Source organism: Octopus bimaculoides, chromosome 2 (assembly GCF_046866305.1).
Source record: "Octopus bimaculoides isolate indiv1 chromosome 2, ASM4686630v1, whole genome shotgun sequence".
Classification (NCBI taxonomy): domain Eukaryota; kingdom Metazoa; phylum Mollusca; class Cephalopoda; order Octopoda; family Octopodidae; genus Octopus; species Octopus bimaculoides.
This window is the reverse complement of record NC_142929.1, coordinates 4002237-4028979: the sequence shown is the minus strand read 5'-3', so window position 1 is coordinate 4028979 and position 26743 is coordinate 4002237. Positions and strand designations below refer to the sequence as shown.

At 39.6% G+C, this 26743-nt stretch overlaps 1 protein-coding gene across 1 annotated transcript in view; it reads right to left on the bottom strand.

The window, feature by feature from the left end:
* Positions 1-23134, bottom strand: part of LOC106884239 (pejvakin) — a 58743-nt gene extending 35609 nt beyond the window's left edge. Inside the window, exon 1 of the mRNA XM_014935503.3 lies at positions 22255-23134. Coding sequence (XP_014790989.2) covers positions 22255-22673 — 419 coding nt within the window. The 5' untranslated portion in view covers positions 22674-23134. The remainder of the gene's footprint in view (positions 1-22254) is intronic.
* Between the last annotated feature and the right edge of the window lie 3609 nt (positions 23135-26743).

The window sequence follows — 26743 nt, the reverse complement described above, 5'->3', positions numbered from 1 at the left end:
TTAGAGATGCGCATAACCCTTGAGGGTCTCTATAAAATTTTGTTGTTAAAATTTATCAGCAACAAATTGGTTTATACAGCAATCCCTCGCCATATCGCGGTTCACCTATTGCGGTTCATTATTTAAGCTTACATCGATTCCTCCGTGGTCTTGTTTTACATTTATAACAAAATATAGACAAATTATAAAAATAATAGAAAAAATATACAGTACAGTACTGTTTGTACTTTGCTGATTTTCAGCTATCATGGGGAGGGGACATAACACCTGCGATAGTCGAGTGATTACTGTACTTCTACAATACATAAAATATATTTCAACAATTATTTTTATACAGTTTCTAACGATATTTAATTATAAAAATATAACGGGATTCTTTCAAACATGGAATGGTTATGAGGGGCCGCCCAAGTCAAAAAGGAATTAAAGCGGGTTCATAGGCAAACAAATCAACCCCAGTATTATTTTGTTCTTTAGGTCTGATACTAATTTTGTTGGTCTCTTTTGCCAAACTGCTAAGACACTGGGATGTGGGGAACAAACACACACAGACATACAGACTTCTTTCAGTTTCCATCTACCAAATCCGTTCACAAAGCTTTGGTTGTCCAAGGGTTACAGTAGAAGACTATTGCCCAAGGTGCCACACAGTGGGACTGAACCCAGAACCCTATGATTGCGAAAAAATCTTCTTCCCACAGCCATACTTGTGCCTCAATGTATGTCTTATACAACAATAAATGTCACAATAATTTCATATTTGTTGTTGACATCATATCAGATTGTCTGACAGCTGCCAGTAAAAGAAATAAACGCAAATTTCATTTTAAGCATTTTTTCTCTCATTTTACTGCTTTGTCCAGGGTGGAGGTCAGGGGTATCACCCCTGACCCCACTGTTTTTAAACAAGGTAAAAAAAAATATTTCTGTAAAAGCTGGTTCTTCAAAGAAAATTCTATGAAGATTTGTAAAAGAATAAATAACAATGTTTGCATAATTCATAATTAAGAAATAGATGGAGGTGTATCAGTGGGGTAAGAAGCTTGCTTCCCAACCACAGTTCTGGGTTCAGTCCCACTATGTGACACCTTGGGTAAGTGTCTTCTACTATAGCATCGGGCTGACCAAAGCCTTGAGTAGATTTGGTAGGTAGAAAACTGGAAGAAGTTCCTCATATCTGAGTGTGTGTGTGTGTGTGTGTGTGTGTGTGTGTGTGTGTGTGTGTGTGTGTGTGTGTGTGTGTGTGTGTGTGTGTGTGTGTGTGTGTTTATCCCCCACAACTGCCTGACAACCAGGGTTGGTTTGTTTACATCCTTATAACTTAGCAGTTTGGTAAAAGAAACTGACAGAATAAGTGCTAGGCTTAAACAAAATGTACTAAAGTCAATTCATTCGACTAAAATTCTTCAAGGTGATGCCCCAGTATGGCCACAGAGCAATAACTGAAACACATAAAAGATAATACAGATAATTTTTCTGTAAAATGATGGCTTTCTTCATCACAAATAACTTTAATACTATTCTATATTTTTGAGATGAGGAATTATGTCCATTATTTACCATGGATGGGTAGGTGTCCTCATCTGGTTTGTTGTTATTACGTTTTGGCTGATTTACTCTCCAGCCATCATCAGGTGTCCTGGTGAAATTCTGAATCCTTTATTTGACTAATGGGGGACACTGTTCTCATTCCTAAGGTATTCCTGTTTTGGTGAGGTTATTTTTTGTTGATTATTATTCCCCAAGTCCTTGCCTGGGATTGAACTTAAAATCCAAGGGTTAGTAGCCCATGCTCTTAAACATCAGCAACATACCTTAGGAATGAGAACAGTGTCCCCCATTAGTCGAATAAAGGGTTGGGTTAGAAATTCCACCAGGACACCTGATGAAGGCTGGAGAATACACCAGCCGAAACGTTGTGGTAACAGCAAACAAAGTGAGAACACCTGTCCATCCATAGTAAATAATGTACAAATAACTTTGTTGTGGTTGTGATGAGGATAGAAGCAAACTAAAGACCAGCACTGTACAGATGGAAACATATGAAAGCATTCTAAGTCTCAATCGAAAGAATTTATCATTGCAAATACATTTTTCCAAGGAAACCATTATCTTGTGCAGATCATCAAACTCATAAATATGATAAAGCAAACATTAAAAAAAATAAATAAACCATAAAAACAGTTTTCTGGCTTAAAATAAAAACCCTTTCACTTTTAGACCTGCAAAACACCTACTTCTGACACAGTTAATATTTTCATTCTCAAGGGGCCTTGGAAATGAAGAAACAACAACAGTTCTTATAAAAAAAAATTTTTTTTTAAACAGTACAGATAGTTGGATGATCAGATTGCATCCAATGAGTCACAGAACCATGTCATGCTCCGGTACCTCAGTTCCACATGGTTTCTACAGATGGATACCCTTCCTTATGCCACCCACTTTACAGAGTGTATTGGAGGAGATTATTCTACAGTACCAGCACAAGTGAAGTTAATACAATTTTAAAGTTAAGAGATGAGGAATTATGTACATTATTTACATTTGACGGATATTTGCCCTCATCTTGTTTGTTGTTAACACAACGTTTCGGCTGATATAACCCTCCAGCCTTCATCAGGTGTCTTGGGGAAATTTTGAACCTGGGTCCTCGTTCCTAAGGTATTTTTCGATATTATTATTATTATTGGCAGAAATGTTAGTACACCAGGTGAAATGCCTAGTGGTATTTCGTCTGCTGTTACGTTCTGAGTTCAAATTCTACAGAGGTCAACTTTGCCTTTCATCCTTTTGGGGTCGATTAAATAAGTACCAGTTAATCACTGGGGTCAATGTAATCAACTTAATCCCCTTGTCTGTCCTTGTTTGTCCCCTCTATGTTTAGTCCCCTGTGGGCAATAAAGAAATTATTATTATTATTATTATTATTATTATTATTCACGTCACTGCCTGGAATTGAACTCAGAATCTTGGGGTTAGTAGCCCACGCTATTAACCACTACACCATATACCATAATAATATCGAAAAATACCTTAGGAATGAGAACCCAGGTTTGAAATTTCCCCAAGACACCTGATGAAGGCTGGAGGGTATATCAGCCGAAAGGTTGTGTTAACAACAAACAAGATGAGGTCAAATATCCATCAAATGTAAATAATGTACAAGTGAAGTTGTCTTACAACTCATAAAACAAACACAGCCCCTTGCTTGAGAGTGGGGGGGGGGGGGGACAGAAGACAGAGGGGTTGCTTTAACCCATTAAATGCCCAATTTTTTTGTTCATATTTTTTGCCAGGTGTCTTAGCAGTTAAATTAATATATAGTATTTAAATTTTCTTCATATGCGAATTATTTTGGAAATTATGATAAATTTTTCGAAAAGTATCAAATGGAGATCACTGAAAAAAAAGCATATTTATTCTTTTCTATTCAATTGCAATAATAAACATTTCAGTTTTTTTTTAAACTATAATATCAAATGCGAATGTATATGAAATATCAATGAATGATATAAATGGGAAATACAAAAAAGAATGGCTTTAAAACAGTCAATATTTTGTAGTTCAAAAACTCCAATTTATGATATAAAATGTCCTCTAGAATTAACCAGAGTTAATAATGCCAGACTTTAACTACTAAATATTGTTAAACACACCTCTGCAAATGCAATGCACATAAGCGCAGGAGTGGCTGTGTGGTAAGTAGCTTGCTTACCAACCACACGGTTCCGGGTTCAGTCCCACTGCATGGCACCTTGGGCAAGTGTCTTCTATTGTAGCCTTGGGCCGACCAAAGCCTTGTGAGTGGATTTGGTAGACAGAAACTGAAAGAAGCCTGTCGTATATATGTATATATGTGTGTGTGTGTGTGTGTGTGTGTGTGTGTGTGTGTGTGTGTGTGTGTGTGTGTCCCACCATCGCTTGACAACCGATGCTGGTGTGTTTACATCTCCGTAACTTAGCGGTTCGGCAAAAGAGACCGATAGCATAAGTACTAGGCTTACAAAGAATAAGTCCTGGGATCGATTTGCTCGACTAAAGGTGGTGCTCCAGCATGGCCGCAGTCAAATGACTGAAACAAATAAAAGAGTAAGCAATTCACTTTAAATACAACGATCAACTGGCAGTGAGGCTGTTTTTAGCAGATCCCCAAACGGGGCTCATGGCAAGCAAGGGGTTAAGCAATGTGTTGAACGGTTAGGGTATGATGAGAGGATTGAGGAAAGGTTGGCTGTGGAACAGATTAATGGTTACTTCACGTTTTACATGGATTGGTGGGGGGGGGGGGTTGGAGTGGTGACAGAAAGGGGGATAAATGTGGTGACAATGAAGAGCCAGGAAATAACCAAGAAAGGGAACAGAAGAAGAGGGCAAGGGAGCAGAAGAATCAGCCAGAGTGGGAGAGGTTACAAGAGTGAGAGATATGAGTGTAGGGAGGAGGTGAATAATGAAGAGGGGAAAGGGGTAATTCATGGTAAATATGGGTGTAGATATGGGTGACACTGCACATCCAGAGCAACATGTCTGCTTCAGTCCTTTGTAGTTTTCACAAACCCTCTTCGTGCGTGACCCACATCTCTCTGTCATGTAGACATCAGACAGACTTTCACATCATCACTGCAAATTAGGTCACCTCAGTTACAGGAAATATGTACTGCCTCTGGGGACCATCTTTGGGTAACTGAAAGCATCTGTTTCATATGCACTCTTAAAGTTTATTGCCCCAACACTGTCAGCCACATACAAAACCTACTTTCCCTATCAACTTCCCTATCATTATTCCACTGGACCTTTTATGTGTTGCAGATTAACCCTTTCGTTACCAACCCAGCTGAAACCAGCCCCAGCTCTGTAGTACAAATGTTTTGTTTTCATAAGTTTTTAATTTTAAAATCTTCCTCCAAACCTTTTATTTAAAATTAATTGAAAGAAACACAGAGCATCTCAACAGAATTATGGTAACAAAAGAATACATAATAGAGAAACAATTCTTAACCCTTTCGTTATCAACCTGGCTCAAACCGGTTCTGGCTCTAAGTACAAATGTCTTGTTTTCATAAGTTTTGAATTAAAATCTTCCACCAAACCTTAGTAACAATTTATGTTCCTAACACTAGCTTAATGATAACTAAGTTATTTTACTAAATTCTTTGTTATATTTAAAATTAATTGAAAGAAACACAGAGCATCTCAAAATAAATGCAGTAGCAAAATGGTTAAAATGATGTGGTTTCTCCCTTTCTTTCTCTATTGATATATTTGTCCCTGTTCGTGAACGAGTAAATGAAGGCATTTGCTTAATTCCTTAATTGTCTTCCTTTCATGAATGACTGGAAAATATTTCTTTGTTGTGATAAATACATTTTTCAGTCTCAAGGTTCCATGGTCCAGAAAACTAAAAGTTATTTCAAGCAAAAGAATTTGTGTTGAAGACATCAGTAGTTGATATATTTTATCCCTGCAGTGGACTATTTTTTGCTGAAATCATGGTGCACATAAACAGTGAGATAGTGAAATTCAGTATACATGTACAGACATTCATATATACGCACACACACACACACACACACATAAACCTTTCAATACATAGAGACGCATACACTGTCATCGTCATCATCATCACCATCATCATCGTCATTGTCATCCCCGTCATCATCATCACTGTCACCACCATCATTTAATGTCCACTTTTCCATACTGCTGGATGCCCTTCCTATTTGCTGACCCTCACCTCTTCCCGGGTGAGGGTAGCATCTCCCATGGCCAGCCGTGTTTTTCCATGGAAGACTACAAACAAGAATTGCTTGTATGATGGTGATGCTTCTTGACAATCATCAGATGACATAATAATACCACTCAGAGGTTCCATCGACCACAAATATAAACACGGACACACGCACACTCACAATATCTATCTTTTAACTTTTATTTTTTGTCTCGGTCAATAGATTGTGGCCATGCTGGGGCACCACCTTGAAGAATTTTAATCAAATGAATCGACCCAAGTACATACTTTTTGTAAGCCTGGTACTTATTCTATCAGCCTCTATTTGACAAACTGCTAAGTTACAGAGATGTAAACACACCAACACCGATCATCAAGCAGTGGTGGGAAACAATCACAAACACACAAGCTCACACACACACAAGCTCACACACACACACACACACACACACACACACACACAAACACACACACACACACACACACACACACACACACACACACACATATAATGGGCTTCTTTCAGTTTCTGTCTACCAAATCCACTCACAAGGCTTTTATTGGCCTGAGGCTATAGCAGAAGACACTTAGCCAAGGTGTCATGCAGTGGGACTGAACCCGGAACCATGTGGTTGGTAAGCAAACTTCTTTCCACTCTGCCATGCCTGAGCCTCTACACATACATACTGCGTTGAGTCAAAAAGTTTTGCAATATTTTTGGTAACTTATTTGCTTTATTATTATAATAAATAATCATAATAATAATAATAATAATAATAATGAGATTATTGTGTATAGTGCTCAGGTGCATTACAACTCATCAAAGGTGCAGGTACAGTAGATAGAATTATGTAGAAAATCAGGAAAGCGAACAGTGTATGAGTGTCATGATATACATGTGTGCATGCGTATGGAGGTAGGGATATCAGGTGTAGTGTTGGCGAATTTCAGGAAGCATGGAGGTTCATCAAGTGACAACAAAAGCAGTCTAGCATTGCACCGTCTGAAGCCGCCTTTCAGTCAGTTTCTGGATCCCAGTCCGGTACCAGTTCTTGTCCGTCAAGTTTCCACCTCTTCTTGGTTGATGGAGCATCAGGAGTGCAAGAAGTGAGCCATGGAATGGAACAAATAATAATCCGTGGGAGATAGTTTCCCACAACCCTGACAGGCATAAGCAGTGGTTAAGGAAAGGCCAGCTTCTGGAATCTGTTGCCAAATATGGGGTGTTTCAAATGCAAGATGATGCTCAGTGTCGGGTGGAATTATGAGGGGGTGATTCGTTACGAGTTTAGTTGAACCATTGATGCCAACCTGAACAGCTGGGGCAGATGTATACCATTGTGCGGCAAAATATCCAGCATCGGTTAATAGAAAGCAAGCTCTTCTACAACAAGACAACACAAGACCTCACATCACTCAAACAACCTGGAATAAACCCCAGGAACTTGACGGAATTGAACTGATGCCACACCCAACATCTAGTTCAGACCTAGCACCTCTGGATTATTAATCGTTCCAATCCTGTGTTAGGATGTGTGGTAAGAATTTTACTTCCCAACAACATGGCAGCAGGTTCAGTACCACTGAGTGGTACCTTGGGCAAATATCTTCTAATGTAGCTTCAGAGCAACCAATGCCTTGTGAGTGGATTTTTGTAGATGAAAACTAAAAGAAGTCCGTCACATGCACCCATGTGTGTCTGTCTGTATGTTTCTGTGCTTATACTTGGTCCCCCACCCCAACTCTTCACAACCAGTGTTGGTTTACTGAGTTCCCATAACTTTGCAGTTCAGAAAAAAAGAGTCAGAAGTACCAGGTTTCAAAATAAAGGGGGCCGAGGTCAATTGATTTGACTAAAACCCTTCAAGGTGGTGCTCCAGTATAGCCGCAGTCCAATGACTAACTAGTAAAAGATTAAAGATGGCAAGTGGACATGTACATTTCAATGGTGGTAAGTGACTACGAAGTGAATTTTGTATGTTTTAATCTAATATATAATGACAATGATTACTCTTTCTCTGATACTTTCGTGTTGTAGCGGTGATTTGAAACCTAACTACTAGAGACACTCAGCCAGTCATCACAAGTGAACCAGCATAGTTTCATGTGATTGGTCTATAAATCGACCAATCAGTGTGAGGTTGTGGCATGATATGGTTTTCTCAATTGTTCTAGAATAAACCCTCTTATCTCCTATAAAAACCATTTGGTGTGTCAGCTCAGAGCACAGACAACCAATGGATCTCTCTCTGTCACCATGGAGATTTGTGCAGGTGATTTTGTATATTCTTGGACCAACTGCATGTTGTAACACAAATAGCTTTCTATAATTTCCGGCCAGTTTTTTCTCCCTCCCATTTGACAATTATTAATATTGTACATTGTAAATAGCCAACAACAAATATCTTTATGTCCAGCAATAAATATTTGCGAGTTTGCTTCAGTTATAATTCACACAGTCAATGTATTATATCTTCATCGACCAACTCGAGTGACAACAAACACCCCAGAGAATATGTTATAGTTTGTAGAGAAATAGTTTTGTCTACTGTGGGTCAAATTTCTTTTAAACATTTCAATCCCAAAGAAATATTCCGAAATAATTTAGCTGTATTTACCAATTCCAAAGAGCTTCAAAGGCAGAGATTCTCTTCAAATAATAAAGCTGTTCACTCTATTATTACCTATACTAATTCATACTCTAGGCACAAGGCCCAGAATTTCGGGGGAAGGGGCCAGTTGATTAGATTGACCTCAATACGCAACTGGTACTAAATCTATTGACCCTGAAAGGATGAAAGGCGAAGTGGACCTCGGCAGAATTTGAACTCAGAACGTAAAGACAGACAAAATACCGCTAAGCATTTCGCCCAGCGTACTAACAGTTCTGCCAGCTCACTGCTTTCCTATACTAATTCATATTGCATCTTCTTAAGATTTTGGTCTCCTTAAGTTGTGCATTGAAAAAGGTTGCTTTCCAACCACACAGGTCAGGGTTCAATCCCACTGTGCAGCCCCATTGAGTGTCTTCTATCGTAGTCCCAGGCCAACCAATGTTTTATGAGTGAATTTGGGAGAGAAAGTAACTGTATGAAGCCCACTGTAAAGTAACAATAAGATAGTTCATTCTTTCTATTTGTGAATACTGTGGTTTCATGAAGTGTGTGTAGTCACTCATGGAGACATCATCATCATCACTTAATGTCCGTGTTCCATGCTAGCATGGGTGGGACAGTACCACAAGAGTTGGAAATTGCAAGCTCCAAGTGAGTAAGGAGAAGCCCTGTCAAGAATAGTCCATTTGATGATCATGGAGTCCCCTGATGAAGTGAGACAGCAAGGTAGAGTTTCCTTATCACTGAACCTGAAGGAGTGCATGTGCTGTGTATACCATCCTTTAAAGTTATTGGTTGTTATACCTGATGTAGTGTCTTCTGATGCCATCAGATGGTGTTAGAGTAGCTCTATAGACAACAGTCTTTGAAAATCAAGATCCTCTCAGAGGACAATTGGCAGAATTTTGGCAGTTACAGATTGGGATGTGGGTCAGAGCTTAAGTAGGGGTGTATTTGTACTTTGAAGTGATATTGCCAAAGCAGGAGTAGCTGACCCTAGACATTGTGTGGATTGAAGAATTTAAATCTATGAGTTCAAGAGAAATTATGCTATAGTAGAAACACTTGCCCAAGGTGCCACACAGTGAGACTGAACCCGAAACCATGTGGTTTGGAAGCAAGCTTTTTACCACACAGCCACATATGTATATATATGTTTTTGTGCCTGTCCACACATGTGCGGGTTTGTGTGTGTGTACGCGTGTATATCTACATCCATACCTGTACGTACATATACGAGTGTGTGCCTGCAAAATTGTTCCACTTTTGGTTTACCTCCCCCACCCACTTCCACAACAATAACAACATGACTAACCACTTTTCCCAACGCATGCATATGTGTATGTTAATGTACCTACATTGTGAATGTGTATGTTAGAGAATGTGTGACTGCAAATATATACATACACACACAAATTTTTCCTTATTTGTTTGTTTATTTATTTAGTTACTTCTTGAATGGCATAATGGGAAAACTATTTGGAAAATATGAATTATCCCCATGACATTGGAATTCTTTTTACAATTCATTCAAGAACTATCCAGGGAAATAATATTATTGCTGCTATATAAATTCATGATTCCTCAATCCGTAACTAATTGGGTGAGTGCTAACGCATGAAACTCCCGGCCCTTGAGTCACTCTGTTGCTCCGGTTAAATATTAGTAAAAATACATAATATACTCGTGCTTTGAATTCTATTTTTCCTATTTGCATCACCACTCTCTGAGTGGTTGGTGTTAGGAAGGGCATCCAGCTGTAGAAACTCTGCCAAATTTAGATTGGAGCCTGGTGTTGCCATCCGGTTTCACCAGTCCTCAGTCAAATCGTCCAACCCATGCTAGCATGGAAAGCGGACGTTAAACGACGATGATGATGATATATCATCATCATCATTGTTTAACGTCCACTTTCCATGCTGGCATGAGTTGGACAGTTCGACTGAGGTCTGGAAAACCAGAAGGCTGCACCAGGCTCCAATTTAATCTGGCAAGGTTTCAACAGCTGGATGCCCTTCCCAACGCCAACCACTCCAAGAGTGTAGTGGGTGCTTTTTATGTGCCACTGGCATGGGAGCCAGTCAGGTGGCACTGGCATCAGCCATGCTCGAATGGTACTTTTTACGTGCCACCGGCACTGTCATCGAATGGTGCTTTTTACATGTCACATATTTTAGGAAGTTGATTGTTATGGCTGGTCAGAGAGTGACCATTGGTTTCACACCTGAAAAGTGTTTAGCGGTACAGGCAACTTGTCAGACTCAAATGGCTGAAGACACATAACCTCTCGACTTTTTCAGATATATGAAATTGACATATATATATATATGAGGTTGAGTCAAAAAGTAATGCCATTTTGTTTAGGACAGGTATAATTACCAACACAGGAACATGTATCATACATCAAAATGAAGGTGGTCCTCTGTGGATCACATCCCTACTTCTCAACATAGTCACCGTTTCTCTCCGTAGCAATGTTCCACTTTCGAATGAGAGCATGTATCTCTGCCCCGTAAAATTCTGTTGACTGTTCTTTGAGACACTTCTTCACTACAGTTTTCACTTCATCGTCATGGACTATCATCTCTTTGGCCCCATAAAAGAGCATTTGAGAGGTAAACATTATTCCAGTGATGAGAAAGTGAAGACTGTAGTGAAGAGGTGTCTCAAAGAACAGTCAACAGAATTTTACGGGGCAGGGATACATGCTCTCATTCGAAGGTGGAACATTGCTATTGAGAGAAACGGTGACTATGTTGAGAAGTAGGGATGTGATCCACAGAGGACCACCTTCATTTTGATGTATGATACATGTTCCTGTGTTGGTAATTATACCTGTCCTAAACAAAATGGCATTACTTTTTGACTCACCCTCGTATATATATGTTTTGTAGAGAGAAAAGCAACCAAACGGAGGAAATATCTTCATTTATATAGAAGATCAAAAATAAAATCCCAGATGGCAAAAAGAGAAACGAACATGCAATCCTGCGAGAAAAGTATTAAAAATAACCGTTAACAAATATGGATGCATAAACGCCCTCGAGCAAGCTGCATGGCGCGAGTACACTCACTCATACAAGCATCCGCAAAAATGTGAGCGTACGCACACTCTCAAGAAGAAATCTTTTGTTACTAACAGAGCTAATAATTTCTTGAACTTTCTCCATCCTATTCAAGTTCTTATTCAAATAAGTATATTTGCAGAACATTGTCTTCCACTGCTAATTACATCACACAGATAACAGAAACTACCTACAACGCTAAGGATCTTCCCAGGCAATGCACACACACACACACACACACACACACACACACACACACACACACACACACACACACACACACACACACACACACAAGTGAGTGGACAAATGAAAGGAAATGGCACCCAACACAATTTGTACGTATGTTGCCAGTGCCGCCTGACTGGCCCTCGTGCCGGTGGCATGCAAAAAGCACCATTCAAGCGTGGTCGATGCCCATGTCGGTGGCACATAAAAAGCACCATTCAAGCATGGTTGATGCCAGTGGCACCTGACTGGCTCCCATGCTGGTGGCACGTAAAAATCAATCACTACACTCTCAGAGTGGTTGGCGTTAGGAAGGGCATCCAGATGTAGAAACCTTGCCAGATCAGATTGGAGCCTGGTGCAGCCTCCTGGCTCGCCAGCCCTCAGTCAAACCATCCAACCCATGCCAGCATGGAAAGCGGATCTTAAACGATCATCATCATTATCAACATCATTTAATAACAGTTTGACTCAGTTCTATGTGACTAAGCGTATCAGAGGCTTGGAGAGTAAATGTACCTCATCAAGTATCATCATGGTCATCATCATCATTTAACATCTGTTTTCCATGCTGGCATGGGTTGGACGGTTTGGCAAGAGCTGGCAAGAGCTGGAGAACTGCCTGGGTTCCATACTCTGTTTTGGCATGGTTTCTGTGGCTGGATGCTCTTCCTAGAGCCAACCACTCTACAGAGTGAGCTGGGTGTTTTTTTACATGGCACCAGCATGGCAGGTTTTACGTGACACTAACAAGGGCACTTTTACATGGCACTTTTATGTGGCACCAGCATGGGTGCTTTTAGGTGGCACCAGCATGGGTGCTTTTAGGTGGCACTGGCACCAACACTTTTACATGGCACCAACATCTCAATGGAAACGGTTCATTCAACAAGCCTAAGGAACTCTATCAAACTGTTATTAAATTATATATAATGGCTGGCTGGCTGGCTGGCTGGCTGGCTGGATGGATGGATGGATGGATGGGTTGGTGGGTGGGTTTGGGTGGTTGGATGGATGGACGGGTGGATACTTGTAGCCAGATACACCTTAACAAATATCAGTTTGTAAAAAGTACATAATTTCAATGGATTTTTCAAGTTCAGAATAAACTGACAAATGTTTTAAGAATGTTGCTTTTAATGCTGTCAACCATGAGTCACAATGTGTCATAAAGTATCAGGGTGTATTGCCATATAGAAAGGCCAAGTGGATAGATATAAAGTGGCCTGCCTTTCTATTCAGCTAACAACATAGCCTTTATGTGGTTGTTAAAGCTGCTAGAAACAACAGCTAAATCTGGCTCAAATCACTCTCTACGCCCTTTAAAAAATATAGACACTCATTATAATACTGTGTGGTAACCCATTCCAAAAATAGGATGATTATGGCTTATATGTCTTTTGCCCAATCAGTATGGACTTGGAGTAAAACAACAACAGGTTGCCAGTTAGTCATTCCCTTGGTTCATGATGCACACATGTTGTCGATTTGATAACTAGAGTTAGTCTTTTATGTGCAGCAATTTAACTAATTGTTGGGAAGAAATATTAGATTACCTGGGAGTTTTAGCTGCAAAAAATTTGGATCCTATCCAGAAGATTTAGCCTTTATTCGTTTAAATCAGGGGTGGAGAAACTATTTGGTGTGGCAGGCAAATATTTCCAAAGCAAAAGGGCCGTGGGCGGATCACAAGTTCTAACTCATATCTGTGTAAATCTTGGTGGGGGGACAAACACAAACATACAAACACACACACATATATATATATATATACATATATACGACGGGCTTCTTTCAGTTTCCGTCTACCAAATCCACTCTCAAGGCTTTGGTCGGCCCGAGGCTATAGCAGAAGACACTTGCCCAAGGTGCCATGCAGTTTGACTGAACCCAGAACCATGTGGTTGGTAAGCAAGCTACTTACCACACAGCCACTCCTGCGCCTATGTATAATTTGATATACATTAATAAAGAGAAGTTTAGCACATTAAATTAATGTGTAACATCTTCATTAACGCTGCCACTGAATTGAGGACGTTTATATTACTTATGGGGTTTCTATATTTTACAGATGACAGTTAGCGGATAATTTTCTGTTTGAGTCTGACTGTTTTAAGTCATTGTGGAAATGTGACCGATGTCGCAAATAGGAATATGAGTATTGTGTAAATTTCATAACTGAAAAACTTACTATATTTTGTACCTAGGAGTACATCAGCTTACGGGTGCATTAAAATGGGCTCACAGGTACAATTGTGCCCATGGGCAGGGTTCTTCCCACCCTTGATTTTAAATTCATGAAACGTGAATAAGCAGCCAACTCAAAAAGCACCTTGGATCGTAGGGCAACATGCCATGCTTGAGGAGGCCTACTGAATCAAGTACAACAACATCAAATGAAATCAAATCACAATCAAATGGAAATTGTAGATGTGGTCCCCCTGCCGGTGGCACGTAAAAAGTACCATCCAAACGTGGTCAATGCCAGCCCCCTCTGTCCCCTGTGCCAGTGACACATAAAAAAAGCACCCACTACACTCAGAGTGGTTGGCTTTAGGAAGGGCATCCAGCTGTAGAAACATTGCCAGATCAGATTGGAGCCTGGTGCAGCCCTCTGGCTTGCCAGTCCTCAGTCAAACCTTCCAACCCATACCAGCATGGAAAGCAGACGTTAAACAACAACAATGATGATTATGGGCTTCTATCAGTTTCCACCTACCAAATCCATTCCCAAGGTGCCACACAGTGGGACTGAACCTGGAACTATGTGGTTGGTAAGCAAGGTACCACAGAGCCACTCCTGTGCCTATGAATGAATTAAAATATCTTAGAGGAATATTCTGCAAACTGAATACAAATATGGTCAGGTCTAACATATGTAATACAGTAAATTGAAGAACTTCCATCACACCTCTACAGGTGTGTAAAATTCTTGAAAAAAAAATTGAGGTAAATAATTGTCAGATGTTTTTGATGTTTTTCTATCATTTCTTTTACTTAATAAAAAAATTAAAAACATTTTTTTTTTTAAATTAAAAACATTTTTTCCTAATCACATGGTTCCTGGTACAGCCCCGCTATGTGGCACCTTGGGCAAGTGTCTTCTGCTATAACCTTGGACCAACCAAAGCCTTGTCAGTGGATATGGTGGAGAGAAACTGAAAGAAGCCCGTTGTATGTGTGTGTGTGTGTGTGTGTATCTTTACATCTATGTTTGTCTTCCATCACCACTGGACAACCATTGTTGGTTTGTTTACATCCTTGTAACTTACTAGTTTGGCAAAAGAGAATAACAGAATAAATACCAGGCTTTAAAAAGAGAACGCCCTGGGGTCGATTCATTCGACTAAAAATGTTTTTCAAGGTGGTGCCCCAGCATGGGCGCCATCTAATGACTGAAGCTAGTACAATATGAAAGAAAATATGTAATTAATCAGTGTCTCTGAAAGAACACACACAGAAAAAAAAACAGGGTTGAAATAAAAAAAACAAATAATTTTAAATGAAGGATCAGCGCAAGACTTGGAATTCTACCAGGTTTTGCTTAGTCATGTTCCACTTTCAATATGGTCTTTTATTTGCTTGGTTTCAGTCACTTGACTGCGGCCATGCTGGAGCACCACCTTTAGTCAAACAAATCGACCCCGAGACTTATTCTTTGTGAAGCCTACTACTTAGTCTATTGGTCTCTTTTGCCAAACCGCTAATTTACGGGGACATCAACAAACCAACATCAGTTATCAAGCAATGGGGGGGGGGGCAAACACAGACACACAAACATATACATACATATATATATATATATACGATGGGCTTCTTTCAGTTTCCATCTGCCAAATCCACTCACAAGGCTTTGGTCAGCCCAAGGCTATAGCAGAAGACACTTGCCCAAGGTGCCATGCAGTGGGACTGAACCTGGAACCATGTGGTTGGTAAACAAGCTACTTACCACACAGCCACATCTGTGCCTCACACAAATTAGTTTAGAAATTATATATTTTTGCAATTAATTAATCAAAAGGAAAAAATAATCAGTGCTACTTTAGCATGCAGTCTAACCCTAACCCTAATTCTAAACCCTAATCCAGATCAGGTCATTTCACAATTTAGACTACAGATGCTGCAGTAGACTGCACACTGAAGTAGCACCAAATATTTTATCAGTAAATATTAAAATGGTCCAACTAACAAAATTAATTTAAACAAGTTTTTTTTTTTGCTAATGGGCAAAACCTGAGGATAACTTTATTAAAGATTAGCAATTAAGACTCTAACGACATTCCTTAAGAAAACAAAATAAACATCATCAACATTATAAAGAACCAAATCACATCCTTTTTTTTCTTTCTTTCTATTCACTGATGCAAGATTTGAAATAGAAAGATGAAGAATTATTTAAAGAATAGCAATATAACCTGTGATTTCAATGTATTCTACTCCACTACATTGTAGCATAAGAGAACATAAAATCTATTTACCCCCAGTTTCACAATTTTACAGTTTCCACTATTTTTCCACATTTTTTTTTTCATGTTTTGGAAATTCTGCATATTTTGAAAAATCGAAATCTCAGGAAAATAAAGTCTTTAGAACGGGACAGAAGGGGACAGAGTGGGGTTTACTTACTGTTAGAAAAGTCAGGTGTGCATGTGTACCATAACTTAATCAACAAAAAAATACATTGTAAATAAACAACAACAGATAAATACGGATGTGTATTTACAGGCACAGGAGTGGCTGTGCGGTAAGTGACTTGCTTACCAACCACATGGTTCTGGGTTCAGTCCCACTGTGTGGCACCTTGGGCAAGTGTCTTCTACTATAGCCTCGGGCCAACCAAAGCCTTGGGAGTGGATTTAGTAGACGGAAACTGAAAGAAGCCCATCATGTATATATGTGTTTGTGTGTGTGTGTTTCTGTGTGTGTTTATCTCCCACCACCACCATCACTTGACAACTGATGTTAGTTTGTTAACGTTCCCATAACTTAGTGGCTCGGCAAGAGAAACCGATAGAATAAGTACTAGGCTTACAAAGAATAAGGCCTGGGGTCGATTTTCTCGACTAAAGGTGGTGCTCCAGCATGGCCACAGTCAAATGACTGAAACGAATAAAAGAAAAGTGTATTGAGAGTAAGACCAAACAGGCGACAGATAGAGAGGGTCCCTAATTCTTCATCAGTCATCAATCAAAACAGTAATACTCTGTTTGGCACCATTAATGATAAGGCTGAGAACTTCCAACATTGGTGGTGCCTGCGACAGTCGCAGAGAATCTCAGACCTCAAACAAACGAAACAGCACAGAGTGGTCCCCCACCCACCCACCCTTTCATGTACTTTATAGTTTTAAATATTATTTTGCTTGCTTTTTTTTTTTTTTTTTTTGAGATTGATGTTTTAAAACATTCTACATATTCTGAAGAATCAGAGTCTCAGATTTTTAAAAGAGACACTTGAAAACTTTTCAAAGGACAAAACTGAAAAGAAATGGAATAAATGGGGCAAAGATACCCCACCCACCCCACCCTTGCCTTCGGCGCTCTAGATAATTTCCGATTTTATGTAAATTCTCTAGAAAAGTTATGAGTAGGGTCTAAGATTAATTAATTATATTAATGAAATTTCAGAAATCTTTTTTTTTTAATTTGTTTCAACAACAGAGGAAGGTGGCGGGGGGTGGATTTGTTAATGTTAAACGTTTTAAAGATCAGACGAAACACTCTTTTCCTAAATACCTCTCTAATTTAAATGTGTTCCTAGCAGTGATCAACTATTTATATGCAAGTGTGTGTGTGTGTGTGTGTGTACGCGTGTTTAATTAGTTTAATGTTCTCTCCAACTTCAGGACTGTTTCTTCAAAACTTCTTATGGCACCTGTGCCCAGAGTCGCCTTCCTGACACTTGTGCCGGTGGCACATGTAAAGACATTCGAGTGAGATCGCTGCCAGTGCTGCTGGACTGGCTCCTGCGCAGGTGACATGTAAAATACACCATTTCGAGCGTAGCCGTTGCCAGTACCGCCTGACTGGCCCTTGCGCTGATGGCATGTAAAAGCACCCACTACACTCTCGGAGTGGTTGGCGTTAGGAAGGGCATCCTGCTGTAGAAACTCTGCCAGATCAGATTGGAGCCTGGTGTAGCCATCTGGTTTCACCAGTCCTCAGTCAAATCGTCCAACCCATGCTAGCATGGAAAGTGAACGTTAAACGATGATGATGATGATGATGATGAATGCATATACACTCGTCTGCAATGGAAGCAGCTTGGATGTTTAATTAGTGGTCATAGACAAACTGAAAGCTAAAAGTTGACTAAAAAGTTACAAAGCAACAAATACCTGATCAAGTGATTTTGTCTTTTTTCTTTTTTTAGGTGGAATCATTAAATTTTTTTAATTCCTCTTAAACTACACAACAATCATCATCATCATCATCATCGTTTAACGTCCGCTTTCCATGCTAGCATGGGTTGGACGATTTGACTGAGGACTGGTGAAACCGGATGGCAACACCAGGCTCCAATCTAATTTGGCAGAGTTTCTACAGCTGGATGCCCTTCCTAACGCCAACCACTAAGAGAGTGTAGTGGGTGCTTTTACGTGTCACCCACACGAAAACGGCCACGCTCGAAATGGTGTCTTTTATGTGCCACCCGCACAAGCCAGTCCAGGGGCACTGGCAACGATCTCACTCGAAAATCCTACGGGAGCCAGTCAGGCGGTACTGGCAACGGCCACGCTCAAAATGGTGCATCTCATGTGCCACCTGCACAAGAGCCAGTCCAGGGGCACTGGCAACGATCTTACTTGGCTTACCGGGTCTTCTCACACACAGCACATTTCCAAAGGTCTCGGTCAGTAGTCATCGCCTCGGTGAGGCCCAATGTACGAAGGTCTTGCCTCACCACCTCAGCCCAGGTCTTCTTGGGCCTACCTCTTCCACGGGTTCCCTCAACTGTTAGGGTGTGGCACTTTTTCACGCAGCTATCCTCATCCATTCTCACCACATGTCCATACCAGCGCAATCGTCTCTCTTGCACACCACAACTGATGCTTCTAATGTTCAGCTTTTCTCTCAAGATACTTACACTCTGACGGGTATTCACATTGACATTACACATCCAACGGAGCATACTGGCTTCATTCCTTGCGAGCTTACGTATGTCCTCAGCAGTTACAGCCCATGTTTCACTGCCATGTAGCATGGCTGTTCGTACGCATGCGTCATACAGTCTGCCTTTTACTCTGAGTGAGAGTCCCTTTGTCGCCAGCAGGGGTAAGAACTCTCTAAACTTTGCCCAGGTTATTCTTATTCTAGCAGCTACACTTTCAGCGCACCCACCCCCACTACTACCCCCACTAGTAACTTGGTCGCCCAGATAGCGGAAGCTATCGACTACCTCTAGTTTTTCACCCTGGAATGAGATAGAAGTTGTTTCCTGTTTGCTTACAGTCTTTATTGCACCTGAACATCTGCCACAAACAAAAACTAACTTGCTAGTTAACCTGCCTTTGATGTTGCTGCACCTCTTATGTGTCCATAGCTTGCACCGGGTACATCTTATAGAGTTACTACCTACTCCTTTTCTACATACTGAGCAGGGCCATCTACCTGAAGGGGTTTGTGTTTTATCTACCTTCCTACTTATTAGGATTTTGGTTAACAAAATCTAAATCTGATTCAATCACACTCTCCACCCCCACTCCCCGAAGAATTCGTGGTAAACGAAAAGCAGGAGAAATACTGTTGACAAAATGAAAGTGGATTGCTGACTTCAAAGATTGCCTTTTATGGCACACAAGTCTGTCCCTGGTTTGTTTCCTCATAACTTTCGTGGAAAATGGATGTTTTCTGGTGAAACTTTCTACACATTCGCTTTAGATGGCATAGATTCCGACCACAACGGAATTTGTTTTGAAAAATATATTCCGAGGGTGGGGAGAGGAGTTTCAAAAAATTCTTACGAATCGCTTTTGTTTCCTCATAACTTCCGGGAAAATAGTGTTTTTATTTGTTTGTTTTTTTCTTTTTAATTTTCTAAAAACACCTTTTCAGAATCTGTAAGGTTACGATGCGAAAAGAAAAATGATGAACACGACACATATACTGACATCATAATTTTTGTCGTAATTTCAAATTTCATTTTGTAGATATATGTGATATGTGAATGTGAACGAACAGATCGATTTTCTTTTTCTTTTCTTTTCACCTTAAATTCTGACAGTCGTAATTTACACCATCTGAAACATTTCATTAAAAAATATCAAATTTTCTGGAAGTTATAAAGAAACAAAGCCGACACATGAGAATTTTCCGAAACCTCACAACCAATTCCGATGTAATCGGAATCTACATCACCTGAAGCATGTTCGCAGAAAATTTCATCTAAAAAAATCCATTTTTCTTTAGGTTATGAGGAAACAAAGTCAAGGGGCACACCTGTATAGGTAAGCTCACATATATAGACACACACACACACACACACACACACACACACACACACACACACACTCGCATTATAAACAGGCTTAGAATAATAAAATATATTCCAGAATTTAACCTTCGAAACAGAAAATAAGGTGACTAATGTCTCTGCAAATGCAAAAATATGCATTCTGATAGAATGGAATGGCAAATTATTTAGTTCGCTAAAGGCCATAATTTCTTCAGATGTGTGTTTTAAATGTCATAGATGAGTCTACAAAAAAATGTTGAAAGGGGATAGGCGGTGGGGGGGGTGTTATTGCCCCCCCCCCCAGTCTCCCATAATTTTGGAGTTTTGACAATAACTCCTCCCACCCCAACTATTTTAGATTGATGCTTTAAAACATTCTACATATTTTAAAGAATCAGAGTTGATAATTTTTCTAAAGACAAACAAAACTGAAAAGAAATAGAAAGGGCGTGTTTTGTTTTGTTTTGTTTTTTTGTTCTTATTCTTTTTTTCTCGGAATCATCATTTGCGATTCTTGAAACACGCACACACCCAAACAGTTTATTGCTGGTGAGGGATGAGTGACTGTCGTACAGCTCCACCTTATTGTCTCTGGTGTTCTTGATAATTGCCGATTCTATGTATTTTCTCTGGAAAAGAGGTAAAGAATACGCACACCACCTGGTTTCGGCGTAACCCTAACCCTAACCACCGAGTGTGCGTATTCTTTACCTTCGCCGGGTTTGAAGTTAATTAATTACATTAATAAAAATTTAGAATGTTTTTTTTTCTTCTTTTTGTAATTTCAATACGTTTCAAGCTGTAGTTTATCTGTAAATGTTAAACGTTTTAAACATCAGACAATACACTATTTTCCTCTCTCTTTTTAAAGTGTTCCCAGCAGTGTATAGCCATTTATAAATATGTGTGTGTGTGTGTGTATGCCAATATCCATACATACACGAAAAATCCATAAACATGAGAGATCCGCGAGCGAGCTAAATAGTGAAACATGCTCACTCACATACACACGTACGTACATCCATTGTCTGTCATGTCCACGAGCGAGTTGAACAGTCGAACACACACTCGCACACATACATAAATACATATACATATCTTTTTTGTCTTCAAGAATGGCTTATGTTTTTTTTTGTTTTTTTGTAGCTACGTGTTTATGTGTATGCACGTATGTATATTTGTGTGTGTATGTGTTTATGTGAAAACGGCCAACTTATTTTCCATTTAAGAAAGTTTGCTTTCTGGTGATAAACAAAGTGAAAGTCGACTGCTGAACTCAAAGTTTGCTTTTTTTTATATAATGAAAGAACAATGAATATAAAATCAGTTTGTTTTATTTTGTTAGTTATTTTTTTTTCTGTTTGTATATATTAAAAACAAAGATAACGAGAGAGTAAACAAATATGCGTAGAAAGTGATGCAGCCTACGACTGACAGTGTTTGCATCTTAACTCACACCTGTTTATTATTAGATAACCGACTACAGTTCCACTGTACTGCGTCAAGTTTCATTGATGAATTAATTAATTTTAATAAGGACTTTGTAAAAGATACAGATACGAATCTTTTCACAATAGGGAATATATTCAATAGAAAAACCAGCCAAATCGGGTTACCCAGATTATAATGTCGTAACTTTAAGCAGCAGTTGTACGTGTATATTAATTTTTTAAGCAAGCGATAAGCCCAGAATTAATACACACACATACAAAAAAAGTGGGGAGACATCCCGCCTTCTGGTTATCTTGCAACATTTAGCGGGAATATAAATGGTTTCAGATTGTATATCTACACAAGTGTACCCCTTGTGTAGTCGTGTGCCCGTCACCTCCTATTTTAGTGATGATAGGTTGAATACAACCTATGCGCAAAGGGCTTGAGCCATACGTATCCTATCGTGTTTAAAAACAGTGTTTTAAACAACATTATCCGCTAGTTTTTCATTTTTATCTATTTTATTCATTAACTGAAACGGAAAAGTATAAATTAAAAGAAATTTGGCTGCTATTTCCAACAAATAGAGCGACCACATAAAGGAAGCTTCGTTAACTCGCCTTTAAGTAGTAAATATATTACAAATAATTCATTATGCGTTGGTTATATACAGACTTACTTTAAGGGGGAAATTTTTAGAGGTTTTATAAAAATAAAAGAAAAACCGTTTTACCTATTGTGTAAGGCTTCCTCCAGTTCATACTCCGTAACGTAAAGCTTCTCCAGTTTGGCCGTATTTATGCTTCTTGTAGTCGTATCATCCCCATCTATATCAACACCATTTGCGCAGACTTCAATACCAAGTAAACCCTTCGCATTGGTGGACACTTGGAAAGTGTAATCACCAAGTTCCCTCTTCCTGGTAATTGACTGCAGAGTATCTGGAGATTTGGATTCTGAAGTTTTCAAAAGAGTTTCAATACCGGAGGACAGGGGTTCCAGTCGGTAGTCAGCCTGCCAAAAATGTTTCTTTTTATGTTTGATAACAATATTGTACAACTTAATTTTCTGTGCTTCGTCTATACTCGGGGTGGCATGAAGAGTGTCCCTTCCAAGTTCATTCACAATTTTAGAAATGGTAGCTGAAAACATGTTTGTAGTGGTGAGCCTCTAAACAATTGCAGAGATGAGAATCGTTTTGAAAACAAAAGACTATTTTAGCTGCTGGTGTGACTTGTCACTTCGGTTATAATCCGTTACAAACTGCGAATCTCGACAACTCAATGAATGTTTCTTTTATTCTCTTTCTTTCTTTCTTTTTTTCTTTCAGACCAAAAAGTAGGCCTTCATAAATATATTTAAATGAATAAGTTTAGATTATATGTCTTTGTTGGTTTATAGCTGTGCATTGTAAATCGATGTCCTGAGCTTAGTGTTAGCACGTCTATATGTTTATACTCTGCTCATGACACAACGAAGGGTGCTTGTACTATAAGCGTGTGTGAGTGAGTGTATGTGCTTTTGCTTAATTCACTTCTCTAACTGAAAGTTAAAGATCGTTAATGAACAGTCCAGCTCACACGAGTTCAGCTGTCAAAGCATTAGCCTTCTGGGCTTATTTTTTATTGCGTGAGGCTTATTATAACAATAATAAAAAACTTGATTATCTTAAACGATACCTACACCTCCTTACCAGATCTATGGAAGTCAAATGGCATCACAAGCCTTTATAGTTTATATTTATTTGCTATTGAAAGTCATTTACCAAGAAATTTTCAAAGTGCAACCTGCCTTATCTTCTCACACCTCTCTCTCGTCTTTCTCCACTTCTCCCTTCCTCCCTTTCTCTCTTATTCTCTCTCCTTCTCTATATCCCTCTCTTTTTCTCTACTTATCTCTTCTTCGTTCTTCACTTTTTCTCTTTTCACTCTTTTTTTCTTTTGTTCATTCTCTGTCCTTCCCTTTTAATATTCCTTTCTGTCTTTCGCCTTTTTTTTTTTATCTTCCCTCAGTTCGTTTTTTCTTTATTCCACATCGTTGCCTTTCTTTACCCTCTCCTTCTCTTTCCTTCTCTTTCTCAATTATCCAGTCTCTGACGCTCAGCATTTCATTCCTTTGTCCCTTTCCTTTGCATACCTATTTCTTTTACTGCCCACAAGGGGCTACAAACACAGAGGGGACAAACAAGAACAGACAAACGGATTAAGTCGATTATATCGATCCCAGTGCGTAACTGGTACTTAATTTATCGACCCAGAAAGGATGAAAGGCAAAGTCGACCTCGGCGGAATTTGAACTCAGAACGCAGTGGCAGACGAAATACCGCGAAGCAGTTCGCACGGTGTGCTAACATTTCTGCCAGCTCGCCGCCTTTCCTTTGCATACCACTTACTCAATGATCTCGGCTACCTTTCGCTCCATCCCTATCGTCCTCTTGCTCCCATTCTTTCGATTCTTTGTCTAACCATCATTTTTATTACCTCAGTATCATCTTACTTTCTCTCTCTATATATATATATAGAGAGAGAGAGAGAGATAGAGAGAGAGAGAGATATGTAGGAGTCTCCAAGTAATTAACTCCAAGTAATATATATAGATAGAGAGAAAGACATAAGGGATATATATATATATATATATATGCGAGTATATATATATATCTTATGTCTTTCTCTCTATCTTTCTTCTCCTCTCTCTCTCTCTATTTCTCTTTCTCCCTCTGTCTCCCTATTTATCTTCTTCCTCATCTCTCTCTCCCTGTTTTTTTTATTAACCATCTTTGCTATGTCACATAACTGCGACCTTAAATGACGAAGCCCTTTTTAAAAGCGGCTTTCTGACATTAACTGTTACGGCTTTCTGTTGCTGCTGTTGTTTCTGCTGGGTGTCGCCTCAATAATGATTTTGTATGATAATGGTTGAAGTGGAAGAAGTATCCATAGCTATAATTGTGGGATACCCTCGCCATCGCCCGTGGTAACGCTACAAGCCTGCTGGCTTACTTCTGTGGGTTCAGTGCGCGACCAGTTGCTATGATACAAAAAACATTCCTCACAGATGTTTTCAATATAGTTTTAACAGAAAGATTTGAAAGAATTAGATGAAAGTTCTCCAGTAATTTTCTTTCATGTAAATAAATGTTTAAAAATTTGCCAGCAAAATTATATAAAATGAAAATGTTCTAAAAGTTATACAGTAATCCCTCGACTATCGCGGGTGTTAGGTTCCAAAAACCACGCGATGGGTGAAAATCCGCGAAGTAGAAACAGTACTGTACTGTATATCTTTTATTTTATTTTTATAATTTGTATATATTTATTTTATTATAAATGCAAAACAAAACCACAGCGGAATCGATGTAAGCTTAAATAATAAACCGCGATATGGCGAGGGACTATTGTATATGAAAATGAAAATAAAAATTCATTTCCTTGTAGCAACCGCAACATTGATCCTCAGTAGAGCGAATGAATACTTCCAACCTTACGGCTGAGGGTTGTGAACCTTACACAACCGCCGTTCTTTTGTCACACATTGCGCTCTCATTTTGCAACCGTTACATTCGGGCATCGCCTCTTCGTCCAGTCCGAAACAGAGTTAATTACTTGGGGACTCCTACATAATTAAACAACAGATAAGTTAGTGTTAATATATTCTTTTCTACTCAAGGCACAAGGCTCGAAATTTGGGGGGAGTGGGCGGTGGGGCTAGTCGATTAGATCGACTGCAGTACGCAACTGGTACTTAATTTATCGATCTCGAAAGGGTTAAAGGCAAAGTCGACCTCGGCGGAATTTGAACTCAGAACATAAAGACAGACGAAATACTGCTAAGCATTTCACCTGATGTGCTAACGTTTCTGCCAGCTCGCTGCCTTGTTAGTGTTAATATATTTGCAGTGAAAGTTGACTGCGATTTTTAATTGGGGTGGCATCTCTGAGCAATTCATCTCAGTCCTTTTATTCTTTTAATTATGCTAATTTTATCAAGCTTATTCCTGTAAAATAGTGTACATATAATTAATGAATCTCTCATCAGTACATCGAGAAGTTCAGCTGTCGCCTGTTCTTACCAAGGTGATTAAAATAATAAGAAGCGGAGATATAATTAAGAGGATAATAATTCTTTCAAATTTCAGCAAAGGTCAGCAACTTTAGTTGCAAGGAGTTAGTTGTTTACAGCAAGCGCAGTACTTGGTGGCCATTTTATTCTATCCTCTCTGAAAGGATGATAAGCAATGTGGACTTCAGCGGTATTTGAACTCAAAACGTTGTTGTTGTTGGCACTCCGTCGCTTACGACGTCGAGGGTTCCAGTTGATCCGATCAACGGAACAGCCTGCTCGTGAAATTAACGTGCAAGTGGCTGAGCACTCCACAGACACGTGTACCCTTAACGTAGTTCTCGGGGATATTCAGCGTGACACAGTGTGACAAGGCTGACCCTTTGAATTACAGGCACAACAGAAACAGGAAGTAAGAGTGAGAAAAAGTTATGGTGAAAGAGTACAGCAGGGTTCACCACCATCCCCTGCCGGAGCCTCGTGGTGCTTTAGGTGTCTTCGCTCAATAAACACTCACAACGCCGGTCTGGGAATCGAAACCGCGATCCTATGACCGCAAGTCCGCTGCCCTAACCACTGGGCCATTGCGCTTCCACTCAAAACGTAAAGAGCCAGAAAAAAATGTCACTAAGCATTTTGTCTGACGCAGTAACGATTCTTCCAGCTCACCGCTTTTAAAAGTAATAATTAATGGTTTCGAATTTTGACACAAGGCCAGCAATTTCGAGGTAGGAGCTAAGTCGATTGCATTGACCCCTGTGCCCAACGGGTACTTATTTTATAATCCTGAAAGCACGAAAGGCAAAATGGACCTTGGTGGAATTTGAGCTCAAATGGTGAAATGCTGCTAAGCATTTTGCCTGGCATACAAACGATTCTGCCTTCTGGGCTATGAGACCTCCACAGTAACAATGAACAAGTACTTATCTAGTGCAGAGGACTGGATGCTGCAGCTTGTGTGCAAATATGAAAGTAGCAAAAAAAAATCACATTCTGTTGTCAAGGAAACTTGCCATTAACCCTGAATTAGATGAAGAACCGGAAACTACTGCCACGAAAAAAGCAAAACGGATCAAGCAGACTGCAAAAAAGAACAGACTGGAATAAATTGAGGAGCGGTGGAGCCAGAAGCCTCTGCTTGGACCGAAATGCTGATGGAGACC